Consider the following 21,748-nt stretch of genomic DNA (forward strand, 5'->3'; position numbering starts at 1 on the left):
AAGGGAAGTGTGTCATCAGTGACAGTAGTTTATTGTAAAAGAAGGATGGAAAATTTTCCTCACACTTAAAAATGCTGCTGTCTGTAATCTGTAATCATTGATAACATGTTCAGCGTTTTGTTTTGTCATTAGTAAATAAAGTTAAATTCAATTCAGCTCTATTTATATAGCGCTAAATCACAACAACAGTCAACAGGACTTGGTGACAGTGGGAAGGAAAAACTCCCTTTTAACAGGAAGAAACCAGGTAAAGTTAGGCTCAGGGAGGGGCGGCCATCTGTCGCGAGTGGTTGGGGGTCAGGAGAGAGAGAAAGGACAAAGAGACACAAGTATTATTATCGCAAATGTTCTCAAAGTATCATATATAACATATAAGACGAAATCACCCACCCTTACTGTGAAGATAGCTTTAACTAAATTGTTATCTAAGATTAGGCCCCCAAACTGAAAATGGAGACATTCTGGGGACAAAAAGTAGAAAATAAACAACAACAAAAATGTGGAACATCTCAGCCTCTGCTGCTTTGACTTGAACTGCTCTTGTTTTAATAATCCTCAGACTTTATGTAAACATAACAGCACTTTGATAACAACTCCGTGTATTCTTGTCTAATTCTCAGCGATTCCTGGCGAGACGTTTAAGGGTGCGTTTAATAAGCTTGTGTATCACTCAACCGGTGCACACCAGCAAACCAAAACAATTAGCAGAAAGCTGCTTAGAGCTGCAGATACGGGCTGTGATTCTTATCTGTTAATATAGTAATAAAAGAACAGTGAAATATGCACGAAGAGAACTTATGTAAATTCCAGTTTAACGTAAAGAACGCGAGCAAGCGCGTGTGTAACATGCAGTCAGCTAGCAAAGCAGGTCATCGCCAGCCTGTGGCCTTACCTCAGGAAACACACACAAACACACACAAGCGCCTACTTCGAAACACAAGAGGAAAATGCGCACATTTACCACAGTGTTGTTTTTCCTCACTTCCAGAGAGAAAATACACACACATACCTACACACACAACTACTGTACATCCGCTTGAGTCATCCCGATGACACACTGCATAAGCTCTCGGAGGCTGTAAAACACACATACGCACAAAAGCAGTCACAGGGAAAGGAAGGAAAATGTAGGCTGTATTACGTCATCAGACACACACATACACACACACACACACACACCAAAACACACACAGAGACACACAGGACTTTCCAGAGAATGGGCGAGTTTTACAACAACAAATCCAATCAAGGGGAAGACGAGGAATTGGGTTTATTGTCACACTCACACCTACACGTACACACAAGCAGTTTTAATCTTCTCTTTTATTAACATCATACACAATGCATCAATAGTTACTGCGTGATTATTGGGTTGTTTTCACCGTCACAGAAGCAAATCACATGGTTCGTTTTCCCCAGACAAGCGCACGCACGGTACGCATCTGTGTGTGTGTGTGCGTGTTTGTGCACACTGATGTGTAATTCATGCAAACAGAACAGCATGAAGTCAGAGCCTGACTAGCTGAGGAAAAATGAGGGAAGGTTGAGGAAAACCAGAGAGATCCAATGAGAAAATACAGCAGAGAGGTAAAGAGATCTTGCGGGACATTGACAGAGGATGATGAATTGCGTGTTACACCACTCTTGCTTTCTCTCTTTTATGTGTCTGCTTGTTTTCTTTTTTCGTTCTTCTTCCTTTTTTTCCCCTCTTGCATTGAGACAGTGATTGTGAAGCTCAGACAGTTTCTGTGCCATTTTGGAGGCGGTTTCTATTTTTAGGGCTGTATTAAGGCTCATTGTGCTGAGATGAAAAGTGAGCTAAATGCACTGAATAGGATGATTCACATGAGTCCGATCTCTGTCGCGCAAATTGCAACGACTGCACGAAGAAGTGGAGCTGTCCATCTGAAGTGTTGGACCACTGCTTTTTTTTTTTTTCAGGCCGACAAACCAGTGGTCTGTCAGAAAGCCCCAGGGGAGCGGAGGTGACAGATGATATTTTCAAATGTGTTAGCTTCCAAAGCTTTCCTTTCACGTTCAGTTCAGAGGTCACGGCTTTAACATCTGCCTGGCAGTTCTGCAACAATTCGCGAGCATTTTTAAAATGGATTGTGTTTACAAGTACAGTACACTCTTTTTTCGTATATGTGTGTGTTTTTTTTCTTCATGTATGTGGTCAGCAAAGTAAAATCTTGTCCTTCTGTTTCTATATTCCAAACAAGTTGGGAAGGGTCTGAGAACAATTAGTTTAATGTATATTTAAATATGACAGCTGCAATATCTTTGGCAAGAAACAGCCAATTGCTGGGTGACAAATTCACATCTACTACATAACTCTTTCCCCCATAAAGATGCCATTTGACAACCTCACCTTAACAGTGAGTTTTGACACTTTAGTATATATCCTTAATATGTGGTTTGACAACCATTAGAATAGTTTTTGGGTTTTTCCAAGGGTAGCTGCATAGGCAGAGACCATTTGTCTGAAATATGGCAGAAACTGCTCAGAAAAGGGCTGCAAGAGTTCAAGAGATAAGGCAAGCACAATCCAATCTGAAAGAAGAACTCTGCACATTTTTTAACAGAACTTTAACAATTCAATGTTTTGATTTCATTTACAGACTTATTTGCACCTCTGGCTAGCTTCTACTCCATGAGAGTATCAGAAGCTGAATCTCACGGTGACCATAGCATGAACAGCGCAGATAACTGATATGGAACAGTTCCTTCTTATGTATGTATTTTAATCTTGATGATATACATATGATCATATTAAATACTCTGATCCTGTGGGATGCAGAGGGTTTTGTGCATGGGAATGACAGAAACAGTTTGCTTTGTGTGTACTCAGAAGCTGCTCTGTCCAGCCTCTCTGCAGTGCTTTATGCCAGCAGAAACTTCTAGCAAGTGCATAGCATGTCTAACCATTACTTAACCATTTAATTATTGGGGGGGGGGGGGGGGATGCTCAATTCCCTTATGTGTCCATTTATCATAATGGAAAGCATTGCAAACTGGAGCAGCGGAGTTTGATAAATGTGAACATTTACAAGAGAGGGAGGGTGTACAAAATGCTGCTAAGTTACATTATGGGAAATGTGGGATGCAGCATTTTTGGGGCTTACCTCATCCATTACTAGAGACAGAAAGTGAGGAAAGTGCAGCATTTGCTGTATTGATTTTAGCTTTTTGGATTCTTTTGATTTAATTATGATTTTTTTTTTCTGCTTTTGAAGTCTGTCTCTTGCAAGTTCCCCAATTATACAGCAGTGCAGCATTAGATACTTAGGGAAGTTCTTTTGTATGAGTTTTAGGACCGTTGGCTGGTTTGACCATTTTGAAAAGCCGGTCGTGTAAACTGAAAAAAAATTGTATGCCCATAATGCTAAATTTAAGCGATGTGATTTTGTTACATAAGGACATATAGAATGTTAAATTTGGGTGATTGGTAGGCATACGGTTTATGCCAAAAATATTTTCATTAACTAACAATTATTTTAATACATAAAAAATTGATTTTATATAATTCAGCTGAATTTCACTCAAAATGATTATTTTGTGTTTATGAGCTGACCTCATGAACATAGCAGCTGTTCTGCTGCTACTCCGAGTAATTTTGCTGGACAAATTTGTGACATGTATTTGTTAACATGAGGACAAACTCAGTATAGTTTGATGTAGACCTAATTTTTTTGCATTTTTTCTGCAAAAACACAACATGTTCAGTGTGTATATGTTATACAGCAAGCTCAAATCTGAAATTTTCTGGATTTCATGTTGGTTTTTTTTGTAAAAGTATTCGCTGTGTAATGTCCTTAAGTCATTTTGGAGAACGCTTTGTTGGCAAATTGAACATTGTAATGATAAACAATTGCTTGGAACAAATGAACATGATTATTGGGATAGAAAAATTGATGTATTTGGCAATTAGATGCCGATGACCCATCATGGCAGAACGGAATCACAGGTGACAGGATTTAGTACAGGACCCCTTGGAGTCTAGATGCTGGTGGAGGTGAAGATGAAGACTGAGGCTTGAAGTGATCTCTGACTGAGGTGTCTGAGGTGGAGATGGGGAGGAGGTAGGTTACACAAAAGAGAGTCTGAAAGGGATAATGACCGAGATCGCAGATTTAAACAGTGCGGAACTAAAAGAAAGCGGGCAAGAAGATGATTGGACAAGAGTAATGATGTCAGCATTCACACTAACAGCATGGGAAAGCAGTATTCATGTAAAGAACAGAAAGTAGCCGAACACCCAGGAAGGCAAGCAGATGAGTGATTACAGAACTTGTGCAGTTGAAGTTTATCTTATCATCATTTGGCCTTCACTTTCACCTCAGTACTAAGACAATTCCCAAAAACAGGTTTACATCCAAGTACGTGTTTCAGATTTTTTTTCCCAGTCATTTTTAAACACAGTTTAAGCTTGTGATGTGTTTTCTCTTAAAAGCTCTACAGGCTTATTTGTTTTCCATTCAACAAAAGGTATAAAGAGCCATCCTATATGTTTTACTGTCATAATGATGCAGTCCTGCGGGAAGCTTTAAAAACTGCGTAATTTCCTTTATCCTTCAATACTTCTCTGTGCAGCGCCCGGGACACGCAGTGCATGCATTGTGTCTGAAAGTCCCACTAATCTAAAGTTAGTTGGACAAAAAAATTGCCCTGTGTGTAGGTGTATGTATACTGTATGACCTTCTGCGTGAAAGGCTAATAGCCTTAAAGATGCTATCACAGCTTCCATACCGGTATTGAACTGACGATCAATGGATGGAAAAATTGGCCTGGACGGAGAGGACACACACACACACACTTAAACTCACACTAAACACTAGCCTAAATCCCTCACCTTTCTGCAGGACAAGTCTTTCCAGCTTCCCACACTTACAGTCCACCTTGCCCATCGCTCTTCACTACACACATTATCGCGCAAACATGCTGCAGGTTTGTTTAGATCGATATAGAGATGAGAGCCACTTAATTTATTCATCAGATTGTCCCACCTAGAGGTCCAGGTGCCATCCTATCTATTGGCATATGGTGGATTGAAAGTGTATTGGAGTCAGCACCGCTCCCCTCCTGGCCTCCTGCATTAAAACACTTAATGCTAAATCAACAGCTCTCTGAGAGCCAGCTAAGTCTTCTAACCCCGTAGAGATAGAGGGAGGGAAGAAAGAGAGAAAGTAAGAGAAACTGGCATGGGGTATGTATACATTTTGAAGTGTGAGATATTAAGGAAGGGCACAGTAGAGAATAAAACTCTTTATGTTTGAACAAGTGTTGGTTGGGGACCTGAGAGAGACAGGGAGGGAAAGTGCTTCCTCTCCTTGCTAATCCTTCTTTTTTCATGCTCTTCTTCTCATCTTTTTCTTCATTTTTATCCCCTGTTAAAATTAGTGCAGTGGAAACAGGGCCTCAACGGCATGTCATGGCACAGGAGCCTAATGGCTAATCATTATAGGCTGGAACAATGATGGCCAAAGACTGTCTGGGGACCCAACTCAGCAATCGGCTCTAAAGGCTCTGGAGCTTTGGGAATCTTTTCAGGCAACAAGGACAGGCCGTTCTGCCTAAGAAACAGGCAACGATATGCAGTGTACCTTCATTCTTCATACCTAAAATTAGCTTGGCCTTGCAGTTAAAGAGCTAGCCTGTGAGTCTTGTTAAAAGTTAGCATGCCATGTCATGAATGTGGTATTATTAGTCTACTGGTCTGATACAGGTGGTCTAAAAATATATTTGGCCAGATCCTTCTAGCAGTGGGTTGGATGCTTTTTGCCTTCAGTAGTGCATTAATTCATCTTGAAATAGATTCAACAAGGTGTTGGAAACATGACATGATAGCATCACACAGTTGCTGCATATTTGTCAGTTGGACATCCATGGTCTGAATCTCCAGTTCCACCACATCCCAGTGCTCTGTTGCATTGAGATCTATTGACTGAGGAGGCCATTTAAATACAGCAAGGTCACTGTCATGTTCAAGATGTTTGATCTTTGTAGCATGGTGTGTTATCCTGGCCGTCAGAAGGTGGGTACACTGGGGTCATAAAGGGATGGGTATGATCAGCAAAAATACGCAGGTAGTCTGTGGTGTTAGAATAATGTTCAACTGGTACTAAGGGGCCCAAGGTGTGCCACATCATAACACTAGCACCAACCGAAACTGTTGATACAAAGCAGGATCCATGCCTTCATGTTGTTTGTATCTGATCCTGCTATTCAAATGTCACAGCAAAAATCAAGAATCATGAGACCAGAAGGCACGGTTTGTTATTCAACTTATTGCATTCATAGATGCTCCTCTGCATACGCGGGTTGCATTTAGTGCTTCGTTGGTTTTCTGTTGCATCCATTCCTATCAGCCTGAAACAGTTTGGCTATTCTCCTCTGACCTCATTTATCAGCGAGAGAACTGCTGCTCAGTGGATAGTTTCTCTTTTTCTACAGTAGATGGTTGTGTGGGAAAATCCCAGTTGATCAGCAGCGTGTCTTACACCAACAACCGCTCCATGTTCAAAGTCACTTAAATCACTTTACGTACTCATTCTGACTCTCGGTTTGAACTTCAAAAATTGATCTTGACCATGTCTACATGCATAAATGCACTGAGTTACTGCCATCGCAAGGTGATGTAAGATAAGAGCTAAAAGAAAAAGACAGTTGAAGTTGCCTGTAATAGTTATGAACCAACTAAATCACATTTTCCACATCAAAGTTAAAATGCAGTTTGTAATTGTGATTGACATCTGGAGGAAAGAAACCAACCAGAGACAGTTTGCATCGTATCAAAATCAAAGAGCAGTTTAATGAACACTGAACACTTATTATCTCTTATGGAGTAATTTAAGAAACTATTATTTTGCATCTTTTAAAGGTCAAAATATGTTTTGGAGTTTTCTCCATAGCACAATGATCTATGAGGGAGAAATATAGATATGTAATCTCTACACATGATTGGAATTCAGTGTGTAAGGACAGAAAACAGTCAACGAACAAATCCAGGCTTAAACCAAAAGATGATGTACATTAATGGAAAAAAATTTAAAAACACCAGTGTTTCTGCCTATGTTTAGCTCGTGTCTCTTTTTTCAGCAGTGCCATGTTGCATGCTAATTTAGTTTTACCTTGCTCCTATATGTGTGATTCTCAAAGGTCCACCATAGCTGTAGGGGAGTATTTGGACACTGTGAAATGTGGGTGCTGTCTGGGCTTCTGTGTTTGTTGTTGTTGGATGTGTTTAAGCGTCTGGTTTTGTTCTGTGTTCACTGTAAATGTCTGTTCGTGCATGTGTGTGTGTGTGATGGCAGTGCTGCTGTTGGTGCTAATGGATTCACTGAGAAAAACACTGCTGGCCATGATGTCAGCAGGGGTGTGAAGGCAACGGTAGGATGATGTGTGTGTTTGTGTGTGCCTGCGTGTTAGGGTATGAATGCCGTTGAGGCTGGGGAATAACAATGTGAACACTTTCGTCAATTTAGATCAGCGGGAGTGAGAAAGAGACAAGGGCACAATTAAAAGGAGAGGGGTGGGGGGTGTGATCGAGACAAGAAATGAGGGAGAGGGGGAAAAGAAATGGATAGGAGGCAAGAGAACAGGAGATGCAGCCGTCTCTGTCAGAAGGAGAGAGAGAGAGAGAGAGAGAGGTAGGCAGAGATGCAGGGTGATTAAATCGAAAATAATGGTGTCAGACAGAATGAAATGAGAGCAGAAGAGAGAGGCGATGGCAGCGATGGAGGAATGGGATAAGAGAGGATTATTAAAAGGAGACAAAACAATGTCGTAAAGAGCCAGCAAAATGAAGGCTAAGAATTATGAGCAAATTATAAATGGGAACAGCGAATTTTCTGCTGCTTAACCTGTTCAACAGCACCCTTAAGTGGGGAGGACGAGGAGATGTGATGTTAATTTGCAATGAGAGGAAGGAGTCAACGAGGAACATCGCAGCCGGGACCGAAATTAGATCACATCAGATATGAGGTGCATGAAATTCTACATTAAAACAGACTTGACTTCACTGGACTTGACAAGAACAGTCATAATATATGATTGGCTTGACTTTAAACACTTTGGCACATTGCTGATTTAGCACACTAACCAATTTAAATCCCTTCATGGGCTGGCCGGGTGAAATATAACCCACTGCTCGAGCTCAAACCACAAAAAAGAAACAGACAGTGACAACATAGCACATGCACACATTATATTGCCATTTAAATCATTGAATTCAGGTGCTCCAATCGCTTCTGTGGACACAGGTGTGTAAAATCAAGCACCTAGGCATGCAGACTGCTTCGAACAAACACATCAACATAGTTAAACCCTTTCCTAACCACCACAAACGACATTCACAGCATTTCAACTCTGAGATATTTTTGTGCAACATTACTAGCCTGCAACCCGTTTGTCATTTTGATGTAATCTGTGTGCAGATATGTGCTTAATAAATTAACTGGAAAACTGTATATATTTAATGACTTTGATGCCACACTGAATAAATAAGTGAGATATATTATTACTTAGAGCACATCTATAAAAATAAACTGAACTTAAAGTGAATGTACTGTCCCCGATGCATATGCTCGTGACACATGACCAGCTGGTGATACAATATGTTCACATCGCGCATTACAGTACAATACTCTGGTAATTCACTGAGAGCTATTAATGCAACACTTTTGTAACACTAATAGCTTTTATAGTCAGTGTATTAATTTGTGTTCTATTTCACACAGAACGATCAGATTAACTTGAAATGAGATGTTCTTCCAATTTGCTTTCCCTAACAAAATTTGCCTGACTGGAGTATTTCTTGTTACCGGGTTTCGATCACATTTGGCTGGCATGCTGAACTGGAAAACATAAACAGGGTATGGTGCTGTAGTGAAAGCTATGACTCACTGGGTGCAGTTACACGGGCTTTCCCAAATGTAATCAGCCTGATCGACAATTCCCATGAAGGCGCTTATATGAGTTCTGAATAAAATGATACAGAAAACTACAGAAGGCAGTGCAACAGAATAGCTTTTACAGTTGCAATGAATTTGGCCTTACACCATATACAAGCATGACAGAAAAAAATGGACCTACTTTTACCAAAATATGTGCTTTATGTGGATACAACATACAGACTGGTGTTTTGCCGAAAAATCACAGAGGTCTGAGGTTAAATTTGTCAGTTTAATAGCATTTCTCGGAATACACCGAATGATTGTATGAGGTCAGCAGCTGTGGGAGCGGATGGGGATTTTTCCAATTTTCCAAAATAATATCTACAAATTGAATCAAAATGTGAGAGTGAGTTTGGAGTGATTTATCAAACAAAGGTCAACCCCCCCCACCCCTCAGTCACCCTTCTCTTCTTCCTCCTCCGTCTCCCCTCTCCATTCTTCAAGTTTATGGCGTCGACATGTCCACGCTCACAGCTATCAATTAGATAAACCACCAACCGCCAGACCCTCTCTTTCAGTCCTTCCTCCTCTCTTGTACATTTAACATTTACAAATTAAAGCTTTAGTATTCAATGTTGATTTTGGTAAATTAGCAGACACTCTGTTGTAAAGATTACAACAATACTGGTCAGTGCAATGTATTAAGCTACAGCCCCTCTAATTATCTGTTTATCTCATACTATATTTCCATTGCTGATCATATGAAAATATGGTATCAGAAAAAATGGTTCTGTCTGTTCGCTGATGGACTTTCCTCAGCTTCAATCTTGGACTTTAACACAACCATAACACTTTTTATATACAAATAACTGTATTATCGTGTGAAATTAACAGTGTCTATTAATGTTACAGACGCACAGGACTGAAAGCATTTGCTGCCTATTTCCCACATTGACGTTATCACTTTATAATTAGCCATAGCCGCTAGCTGTGTTCTTAATGATAACCTAACAGATGGTTAGTATGGTTAATTGCTAATAACTAAAGGGCTAAAGTTTCATTCATGATAACTGTTCTTCAATGGTGTTGAAACAGGAGCTTTACTGACCTCAGGAAAGTCTTGATAAAGACTGGGGTGATGGTCTTTAAGATCCTCCACTGTTCATGTGGTGAGCTGCTAGTGAGGGAAGGGGCTATGTGCCTACCTGCCTGCAGTGATGCTGTTTGAAGTTCTGTGTCAGCGTGTGGTAGGAGGCAAAGAGGGTAATGTTGGTATTAATACTCTTTGCTGTATCTAAACTGATGGTAATTTTTAGTATAAGTTGCTTTCCGAAAAACTATTTTTCCCTTTCTAAGGCGCATTGAAGTTACATTCTTTCAAATGGCTCTGATTTTACAGCGCATAGAAGTTTATGGTAAAACAACATTGCTTTCCATGGTCTCTGTGACCTCAGTAAACTATTTCCAGGTGAATTTATGGTCTCAGTTATTTTATAAATCATTATGTCTTTTAGATTAAATAGCATGCCTTAGGGAAGCCCTGCCTTCTGAATGATAAGTCACTACCATGTGGGCTCACAGCGTCGCCTCAGTTTCATAGTCAGAACCAGCCTTTTCTTGCCATGTGCGGTTTCAATAAAACAAGTTGTCAATGGCCAAACACTCAAGTTGAGGCTTTCAAACGACTACACAACCCAGTGATTCACTTCATGGTGGCTATGACCATCTTTTATATACATAGTAGACTTTATGAGTTGAACTGTGCTCCTGTTGGGGCCATTTACAGCTGCAATGCAAAAACCTCTGAGAAGCAGCTTATATAGGTTTAATGTGAGGTGTCAAACCAGGCAAAGCACTGTGCTGAAATAATAAAGAAAGCAGTTCACAGAGGCATGATGATTGTAACGAGTATTAAGAAAAGAACATAAGGGTTTGTGCTGTGGTTGCTAAAGCTTGTGCTCTCTTTGTTGCAATCAGTGTATAGAAAGCTGACAATCAAGAGACATTTCAGAGAAAAAGGTCACTAACTAGCGGTACTTAGAAGTTGTCATAGCAACTAGTGAAATGCAGCTAGTGTTTTGGGAGTTGTCAGCAAACTTGGATTGCTTCTTTGACCAATTGGATTGCCTACCCAATTTATAATTTACTATGATATCTTTTACTCTTGTACAGCTGTGCCGGTGTCTGGTTTACTTGGCTGAGGCTGAGTTGGGATGAGATGGTGTGTTACATTACAACTGCAGCCAATTTGAAGGAAAGGAGGGGGGGAATGAGCCTTCCTTTTTATTTATTCAGCTTTAATGTTGAGCAGGATAAGTTGGCTGCACCCATTTTGTCAGTGTGAGAGAGTTTGCCTGCCAGCAATAAAATGCCATCTTTAGCTGTGAACGAAGATCGTGGTTTGCACTGGAGAAGCTGTGCGGGAGGAAGGCACTGTGCAGGAACTGTTGCTGGTGTAGACCTATTAACACAAGGAGATACAAAGACAACAACAGCGGATAACAGGCACTTTGATAGGAGTCTATCTATTTAAACTGCACCATTTACTCATTATGATACAGATACAGTTGGAACGGTTTCATAAGATAAGATAAGATAAGATAACCTTTATTAGTCCCACACGTGGGAAATTTGTTTTGTCACAGCAGGAAGTGGACAGTGCAAAAGTTATGACGCAAAAATTTGAATACAATAAGAATAAATACAGTACACAGCTGTACAGAATAGAATAAAATAATATACTATATACAGTAGAATAAAATAGAATAAAAATATACAATAAGATAAAAATAGAATACGAATGCTATATACATAAACCTCCCACTGCAATGAACGAGGCTGGGAGCTAACAACAAATATGCAATAGTCTAATTATTACTTGGGGAAGCATTGCCATGGAACAGGCAGCTTGCATATAGAGTGACTATAGCTTTATAAGTGTACCGTTTTACATATGAGCAACATGCTTGCTGTGCAGACTTGCAGTATGTTGCTGGCCTTCTCTTACATGTGCTGTGCTTTGCTCTGCCGCTCTGGTGTGATGTGTGCAGTGTGTGGCTATGAGTCTATAATTCATAGACATATGCACTCTTCCCTTTGAAATCTATCCATAATTGATTCTGCCAGTCCCACTGTAGAGATGGTTAGGGGGCTATCTATCTCTTTGACTCACTACTGAGCACGCGCCTGTGTATAAGTCTGTGCTTGCGAGCGTTTGGGTGTGTATGCTGGTGAAAAGAGACTTGAAAGAGGTTGGAGAAAGACTCCTAATGTGGGAAAGAGCATGGCGCAGTGCAGTGTAAAGCGCAGGCTCTCTCTCTCTCTTTTTCTGTCTCCCTCTCTCTTTTTCAAATACCTCCCTCTTGGGTTTCTGAGGGAAACAAAGGAGTTTTACTTACCTCTCTCCCCCGCTTGCTTTCTCCTCCATCCTCCATCCTCCCTTGTCTTTTCCCTCCCCTCGTCTTCCCTCTTTTCCCTGGCTACATTTCTGTCATTTTCTATTCTTTTACTCTCCATCTCTTCTCTGCCTCCCTGGCTGTTTTGCTCTATAGCTAAATGGGTCCTCCATCAGTGTCTTTGGAACCATTAGACTGCTCTGAATGGCCTTGCCAATACGCTCATTTGATTTCCTTTTTTTAAATTTTTTTTATTTATTTATTTCACGTGGCACCTGTGAACAAAGCAGTGCTACTGTACTGCTGTCACGGTGCATTTGGTGAGTACCATTGCCGTCGGCCAGTGTCAGAAATCCTTCTCAGGCTATGATGCAACTTGTGGTAACCCCTATAGAATTTGGCCATACGATGAGTACAGTGTGAAAATACTTGCGATGTCACTGACCTACTTCCTGGTGGGTGGAAACATTCCAACCAGTGAGGCAAACGGAAGCTGCCTGAACTAACTTTTGATCTAAAAGACAGAAAATCAATTATCTGATGATAGTGGGGTCCCTCCTCAACCAAACTCATAAAACTAAATTCTTTGTCCTCTGCCCTACTGAGCTGTTTGAAACTCTGGGAGCGCTTCAGAAACTTTAGCACGTGCACATTGGTGTAAATTTGTGCTGAGCATTGGAGGGGTCAAGATCTCTGTCTAAATAAATAAATAAATATGGGTAAATTCCCAGATGATTAAACATGCAACTATTTTGTTGGTAATACCTGAAATGAGTAAAGAAAATCAACAGCCTATTTATGCAAGATAATTCATAATATTATTGGGGGTGGGGTTCATAACCCCCTTAACCCCCCTGGAAATTACGCCCCTGCACATGCAGATACGCTCCCATTGCTGCACTGGGTGGGTAGCAGTGTGTGTAGACAGGATTTTTATTGTAGTTTGAAATCAGAATATTGGAAAATGAGCTAAAGCTATTTTTTTAGATGCTGAAAAGTAATCAAAATAGCAGTCTTTAAGATTGCAATTTTATGTTAAGATTAGCTGAAATCCAGTTTTGGAGTTGTTGGGAAATGTAAGTATCATCCATTTGGAAACATCCTGAGGAGAAACGGGTTTGTCCCTTACTTTGACAGACAGAATTTAGAATACAGAAGTAGTATGAATATTTTTCATTGTTATAACCACCAGCCAATCAGAGTATTGTGGGTATTGCCCTTTTTATGAACTTTTTATGAACTTTGCTCCCAAAAAGGCCTCTTGAAAGACAGCCAGGAATCGAAGATAGATTTTGAGAAACCTAAATTTACCAAAAGTAGTTCAGGCTAAACTACTTTTGGTAAATAAAATCTGATAAGTATATCTCAGCTTGTAGTGTTACCAATTTTGGCATAGTTTCACTTTATGTATCTATTACGCTATTTATATATAATCAAAATCTTCTACTTCTTATTACCCCACATTTATTTATCTGCCAGCTACACTTGGTAGAGTCTGATTTTCCATGCGTTGTTATTAAACATAAACTATTTTAAGTGTGGCCAAAATATTTTATGAAACTAGTTCCAGCTCAACCAGCTGTCGCCAAATGTTGCTTTGAGTGTGAACGTACAACATGATCCTATCACAGGGAATCAAATACTGCAGCTCTGTCAGATGCTGCTGGCGTTTCGTGTCAGCACTGATGCCAAAGGACACATTGGATGCCAAGAGATAATGTTTAAAAAAGGTGATTCAAAAGTCCATACTGGCAGATTGGAGGGGTGGCTGTGGAAGACTCATTATGTCATCCAGGAGACATCGGATTGAGTCATGTTTTGAAGCTTTGTGTTAGTCACTTTTCACACCCTTTCAACTTTTGCTCTCACACCTCACAATATTATCCTTGCATGTTAAAAATGCTTATAGTACATTTCTGATGGTGGTGGTCAGTGGACGCATCTTACTAGTGACAAAACCAAGTGACTCATGGCACCAACAGAAATCGTTCACCCAGTAGTGGCAAACTGCTGCAACAAACACGTCAAAACGTCACGTCACATTTGAGTCTCACCTTTTTCCAATTTCATTACCGCTTGGCAAGTAGTTGGCAAGTGTTTGCAGACAAGTCCGTGCTTTCCAGGCAACTACAGGCGACCATGGCAATCTGCTATCAAGAAGATATCACAAGAAAGTTTTTGGTTTAAGATTCTTTGGTGTAACTGATTTTCATTTGCAATGGCCAGCAGCCTCCTGCAATCATTCTCCAACTGGTTGGGGATTACACATTTTTTTGTTTTGACTGAAGGTCGGCTGGGCATCACCGACTAGTCCCTCGGCCTGAGGTATTTCCCTTCCACAGATAGCTTTAGTAGTCCAATCTGCAATGGATTTACAATTATTAATTTAATAATACCACAAGATAATGAGGAATTTTGAATGCCTACAGTGTAACATGTAACATGTGAATATCGACACACAAGGTGTAGAAGTCAGATCGGATTAATTTAGGGGCTGCATTAATTTACTGGACAAACTCATAATTTTGTTTAAAAACGCATAATGCTGCATTGTTATAATAATGATAATTTTCATTGTCATTAATATAATACTAGGAAAAGCATATTGACTAAAGGTTCACAACAATTCCTCAAAGATGTAATTGGTGGAGGTTAAGAAACACTGAGTTATGATTTAACAGTGTTTTGAACGTACTGTTAAGAAAGGTAGAGGTAAATGCTAAGGTAAGTTTGGGGGTTTGTCAGTGTATGGTTGAGAAAGTGACTGGGCTAATGCCCAGGGAGCTAACGACTCCATCTGCTGCGCTCACACACGCCATTAAAACCACAGCTGGAGACACACCTCTGCTTGTCTGCTTTTCGCGCTGTCGTCTTCGCATCGAAACCTGAAATTGCTTCATTGGCATGAAAGACGAAAGCACAACAAACAGTTGATAATAATGGATGTTCAATACTAATTCTTAACTGATTACCAATTTACACAGTACCTGTTATGCATCTCTTGGTTTTAATTGTTAATGTCCCTTCTGCCTGGTGCTGGAACAGCTTGATACATATTTTCAGCTTCATTTGGCTCTCACTATCATTCTCCAGCTGTCTCTGCGTCTATTTTTTTTCTGTTTCACTTGCATTATCAGTCTTGTTCTCCTCCTCTTTGTCAGTAGGTTTGTGTCTCTGTTTACGTTTTTCCCCTGCTTCCCATTTTATAAGCCCCCACCCTCTCTCTCATTCTCTGGCCTAATTTCTCAGTTTCTCTCTGCACTTCCATCTAAACGCAGCCATTGCAGAATTTCCTTATTGCCCTACCTGCTTGAAGCAGTGTTTCTGCAGCTCTGTTTAGAATCTGGAAAGGAAAAAATATGCCCAGGATGCTGTTTGAATGACTAAGATATTGCTGGTACATATTGTTACTTTACTTCACATTTTATGTAGCAATATATCCAATCAGTAGTGTTCACAGTGTTTTGTTCTTTCCTCTTTTATAATCTTTCCTCTTGTATAAACAGAATTACAGATTCGGAAAGGGGAGTACTTTTCTTGTATTTTTATATAGTATACAGTACATACTGATGAAGCATTATGAAAATATTTTGCACTTTACTTCATGTCTTCAGATTCCCATCCTTTAAGTAACACCAGCAGGGTGATTATGCAACAGATGTTATGAGTCATTGCATCCAGTCTGATAAGCTGACTTGTACATTTTAAAATAAAGAACCAGTTAAGAAGAGTTAATTTGAAAATAGAACAATATAAATAAGAAAGTTGACAGAAAATGGCTAAACAAAATTAAAGGAAAAGACATTTAACAAATAAAAAATACATAAGACATTGCACAAATTGCCAGATCACAGTATAAACAGAACTAAGCAATAAAAACATGAAGTTCTAAACTAAAATAATCAGAGCCCAAGAATCTGTGGTTCATAAATTCAAAGCATTTCAAATAGTTAGTGTAGAGTAAAACCACAGGCATCAGACTAATAAAATACTTTTACAATCAATGCAAATTCTAGAAGATTTGTGTAAAGACTTTTTAACAGGCTTATTGTTTGATCTCTCACTAGTCTTGTATTCTTCAGTAGAACTGGCAGGACTGGGAATACATTGAGGGACAGAAACACGTGAGAGAGTCTAAATGTACCGGGATCACTGTTGCACATTCTCCAGGATATTTTCTGTTAACCTTGAAAATCTACCTGTTGGAGTGAGAGTTTAAGAGGCTACAATCACAACAACTGTCACTTCAAGGCACTTTATGGTGTAAGGTAAAGACTTTTCAAAAATACGGAGAAATCCCCAACAATCAGGCGACCCCCTCGGAGCAAACACTTTTTTGATTGTGAGAAGGACAGAATCCCTTTTAACAGGAAGAAACCTCCAGCGTAACCAGGCTCAGGGAACTGAGGAAACTCTCTCTGTTCTCTTCTTATTGGCGTGTAATATGAGTTAAAATAATAACACTACTCTAATAAATATGAACAAATTGCGTAGTTAAGATATAGAAAAAAGCAGTTTTTGTTAATGAATGTGCAAAATCAAAGCTGTTTTCATTCTACGTGTTCTCATTTTTTGTATAACTCTAACCTTCTTTTTTACACTATCAATTCTTCCTTCAGCAATCTCCACGTTATCTGTCATACACACTTATACACACATACACACACAAAGCTGGCAGACAGAGGCTCTGTAGTTTTCTGCTGACTCTGCCATTATTACCATATCTCTACTGTTGAATAATTCACCACAGACATCGTGATCTGATCACTCTCTCTCTCTCTCTCTCTCTCTCTCTCTCTCTCACACACACACACACACACGCGCACACACGCACAGTGCATTATCATTCACTTGCATGTGTTCCACATGCCCACACATAGCCTTACTGTCTGACACAAACAGACATGCACACTCCCACAACAACAACAGGGGGACGATACATGCGCTTAAATACATGCACACATGAACGCTGAGCTACCCTCCTTTCCATTTCCCTTTGGAAAATGGGACAATTGGGAGTTTTCATTACCTGGCATACAATGCATGACAGTTTACTAGTTTCTCAGTACATCAATCGTCCCATCCCCACCCCGCCTCCTTCATTCCCTGTTTATCTTCATTGCGAGTTAATTACCCCATGGAGTCATTTCTATGCATGAAACTCTCGTGTATGTGAAATTCAGTTCAGAGACACAATTTGTAGATTGTTTCGTTTCCATGCATACTCCAATTTTGACTTGTTTTTTTTTTTTGCATTAGTATTCATCATATCTCCACGCTAATTATCATATGCATCCAGAGTTTTGTTAGCGTAACTTAGCATAAAAAATAGCGAAATCAGCAAGTCATGTTGAAAACCAAAACAAAAAGAAATCAGCCAATCAGCACGTCTGAAGCTCACTGATTAACATTTTATACTGTGTCCTGTTTCTTTAATTCACAAAAAGAAGGCAAAATTTAAACTTAAATAGTAATAGCTGATGGTGTTATGGAGAATTTCATCAGGCCCAGTAACTTTGTGAGGAGCTAAATACTTATTGGTGTACAGTTTACAAGTGATACTAAAATCCTTTGTGCTATGTCAATAACCATATGTAATACTGACAAACATCGACATCATATGTACTGCTGAGATGACACTTTTAGTGGGAAAAAATAATGTAGTTAGTTAACTTTTCAAATTAAGTAACACAATTATAGTTACTATAACCAAAACCAGCTCGTGTACTGCAATCTTTAAGGTAGAATTGCAAATGATATGCTTCTCTCTTTTGCACCATTCTCTGTAAACCCTACATGTTTGTGTGGGATAATCTCAGCAGATTAACAGTTTCTGAAATACTCAGGCTAGTCTGTCTGGGATGATGCCATGTTCAAAGTTACTTAAATCACCTTTCTTCCCCATTCTGATGCTCTTCTTGAATGCATCGAGTTGCTGCCATATGATTGGCTGACCACATATTTGCAGTTGAATATGTGCATCTAATTAGGGCACGTGTATGCATTCAATGTGAAGCAATAAAATCCCCTTTGAAAGAACTGGTATTGTAACTTAAACCTTCTTTTTAGTAACTTTTCTGACTCACTGAATTTCTCTGAGTTCCTCACGCTCTTCCTCACACCCTCCCACCTTAATGGTTGTTAAAACCACTGCAAGAACCTGAACAAGATCCAAATGAAATTGCCACAGCAGCAGCATAAGATATCTATCAAGGCTCACCAGCATCACAGGAGTAAAGAGAGCTTCTTATTAAATCACATTAGCTCCATCGATTTTTGCGCTTGCTCGCTTGACTTTTTGTCTCTTTCGCCAAATGAGCTTTTAACTCCTGCCTGGCCACAGCATTACTCAGTGTAATACTGTAAAGGGACAGCAATGGTACACTACAGTAAAGCGGAAAAGTCCAAGTACCACCCGGGTGCTTCATTCATGTATTTTTGGAGTAATTCTGGCTCAAATACTTCCACTTCGACTGTCTGTTAAAAACTGCAGTTATTAAAGTTGAAATGAATTTAATTATTTTAGCATAATTAACACCAGAGTCTTCACAACCCCAGAGGGGAGAACCAATCTAATAGCACTTTCTTAGTGGTGATACAGGCCTACACTGAAGCTGCCTCTAGGGGTGAGAGTGTCACTCATGGTATGATAGTTGAGTGGATTATGGATGGTGCAATGTTCATATCAGGGTGAAATAAGGTTTTGAGGATTAAGTACAGTTTATATGCTGAGCAGGGTGGTTTCAAAGGGTGTGTTTATCCATTCGGTCTCCAACCTCGTATCCTCGTGTGTGTGTGAGACATCTTGTTTATATGTATGCTAACACATACATTTGTCTGAACAGACTTTTACTATTTACTAGCGCTGCTCTATTATAGCAAAAATCATGTTCAGTGCCTTCATAAACCTATAACACACATACACATACAAACACACATTTACTGATATTCTTCATTTAATAGAAAGTAATCCCTTACAGATGCTATTAGCATCACTGTTTAATGAACCCTTATTTAAAGAAATGCATAAAACACAAAGTGACCACAAAGTGCCATTGCGCTTAAAATTGTTTAGCTATACTTATTTACAAAGTAATGTAGATGTGAGTGTAAAGTGAGCAATTTAAACGTAACATAATCATTTTGCAGATGCAGTGTTGCCTTTCTTTTGAGCTTAGCTTCTACACGTGATATGTGTCCTTTGTAAGGATTTGAATGTATTAAAAGTAATTGTCAAAACCTACAAAGATGTTGATAATCCTTGACAGCTTATGTAGTCCAAATTGTTTAATGTGTCCAGGAGAATTTAGAGAACAGACATAGATATATATGCTACGATCATGAAACTGTAGTATGATTATCTTGTCCTATTATTTGCCCAAACCTAACATTTAGAGCCTCTGATGATTTTGCTGGTGGGTAATTGTGGCACGTCACATGGGACACAATGAGTAAAAGATCAGCGAATGACAGATGTACAAGTGTTGTTGTATTGTCAGGCCCATCATTGAGCAACCTGACTGAGCCATTCCCAGTGAAGCAGAAATCAGTGAGAGTGTAATCAATAGGTGTTTGCATTGACAAACCAGCCACGCTGTCAGTCCCGGCCTGATCCTCTGACGCATACTAGCATACAGTAAGGCGAGGCTGTTATCGCATGTCGGGAGTACGGTACTTGGGAAGAGATATAAGAAGTGGAGTAGTAGCAGAAAGTAAGAGAAAGAATGTATAATGAAAGATAAGCAGGATATTTTATGAAAAGTACCATGTTCTTCCACAATTTCTCTCAGTTTAATATTGTTCCAACTTTGGTGTAATCATCTGGAATCGAATGCTATCTAATCAGGTCAATAATATAGTTCACAACAATTAAAAACAGCAGTTGTTCTTTGTGCCTTAAAGGCATTTTACATGAGCCTTGTCTGTTTTAATTATAAAGATCCCAAAGGACTTCTAGGGACTCAACTCTGCAACATGATGAGTGGATTTTATTGGTGGCTGTAAATCTTTTTGAGACCCTTCCAAAAGATATGTAGAAACCTTATCTTTCTAATGCATCAGTATTTGGAAAAATGCCTTCACCTTCACCAAAGCATGTGTTATACAAAGAAAGACAAAAAGCAGAGAGCAACTTGTGATAAATCTGCCATTTATTTCACACATGCATCGGGGGGGGGGGTTCATGCTTCATAATATTATGTTAGGGTCCGATGGTTTAAGTGTGGGCATTTGCACGGGAAGGCATGACATTCACATACCCGTGAATGAGTAAGTAGGCTGACAACCTATTTCACATGCATCAGTAGGTCCAGCCTATACCTTTACAGCACGTTGTGTCAAAGTGTGTTTGTGTGTGGATTGTTATATACAGAAAATATTTGCAAAGAAGTCATACTCACAGCAAAGATGTGCAACTGCTAAAATGTCTGCTTTGAGATTGTTAGCACCTTTATGCTTACACAGGGCATATAATCGAAGATACAACACAGTGGATCTAAGGTACACTTATTAGTACATAGCTCCGTGCATAGTCCCACACTTGCAATGAATTTCCCTCCCCACTCCCTGCTCTTCCTTTCACCTCCTTTCTAGCATCTTCCCCACATCATTGGATCATCTCTGCACTCAAAAGCTGTCTCACCTCTTTTCCATCAAGCAGTTTCCCCTAGCATATCGTAACCTCTTTCCTTACACCCCCCACCACATGTCTTTCTTCCACTTCTCTTCACCTTATTTACCTGATGGCCATCTGTCTCGCCCTCTTGGGGGGCTACAAATTGGGGGAGAGTGGGAGGGATGACAGCAGGGAAACAAGAAGAAGTAACCAAGGAGAAGGAGGTTGGTATTAGTGAGAATCGCCATAAAAGAAGGGAAAATGTAAGTCTTAGCACATGTCTTCATTATTATGTGCCTATCATACAACATGCCAGGGGAGTGAACCAGAATAATTGTGCTGATGGTTTGATTTTTTTCTTTCTTCCTGAAACATGTTAATGTCAATGCAAAAGTGGTTTAATATTTTGAATTTTACTTAGAGTTCCACTCACACATGACATATCATTTGACATGGTCCCCTGTGGCAAACATTATCCATCTTTATCACACGTAGGAAGAGAAATAAAATGAAAATTTGAAATCTCGTGGTCTCCCACTGTCCCTTATAAAGCTCTTATAAGGGCAGTGGTTCTTCTGGTTGAAAATAAAACTAACTTACACAGAAAACCAAGATATACATAAATGTACAGAAGCTACATGTTAGATTACTTTTTTCTTTAACATACTCGATTAGCTAAAATTCCATATTTGTTCACTTCTGGTTCTGCACAACTTTCACGGAGGTAGACACATTTTTCTACTATAATTCCCCTTCAAGATTCAGGTGTTAATTATGAATTATCAGTATGCACAGCCAAGTATTTATGCTCGATTTGGCATTTGTACACATACGGAGAGACTCAG

The 21,748-nt window shown here is 39.6% G+C and overlaps 1 protein-coding gene across 1 annotated transcript in view; it reads left to right on the forward strand.

Moving 5' to 3' along the window:
• Positions 1–278: 278 nt before the first annotated feature.
• Positions 279–21,748, forward strand: part of grin2aa (glutamate receptor, ionotropic, N-methyl D-aspartate 2A, a) — a 123,049-nt gene continuing 101,579 nt past the window's right edge. The window contains exon 1 of the mRNA XM_026165463.1: positions 279–1,587. Coding sequence (XP_026021248.1) covers positions 1,567–1,587 — 21 coding nt within the window. The 5' untranslated portion in view covers positions 279–1,566. The remainder of the gene's footprint in view (positions 1,588–21,748) is intronic.

Source organism: Astatotilapia calliptera, chromosome 4, assembly GCF_900246225.1.
Source record: "Astatotilapia calliptera chromosome 4, fAstCal1.2, whole genome shotgun sequence".
In the NCBI taxonomy this organism is placed as follows: domain Eukaryota; kingdom Metazoa; phylum Chordata; class Actinopteri; order Cichliformes; family Cichlidae; genus Astatotilapia; species Astatotilapia calliptera.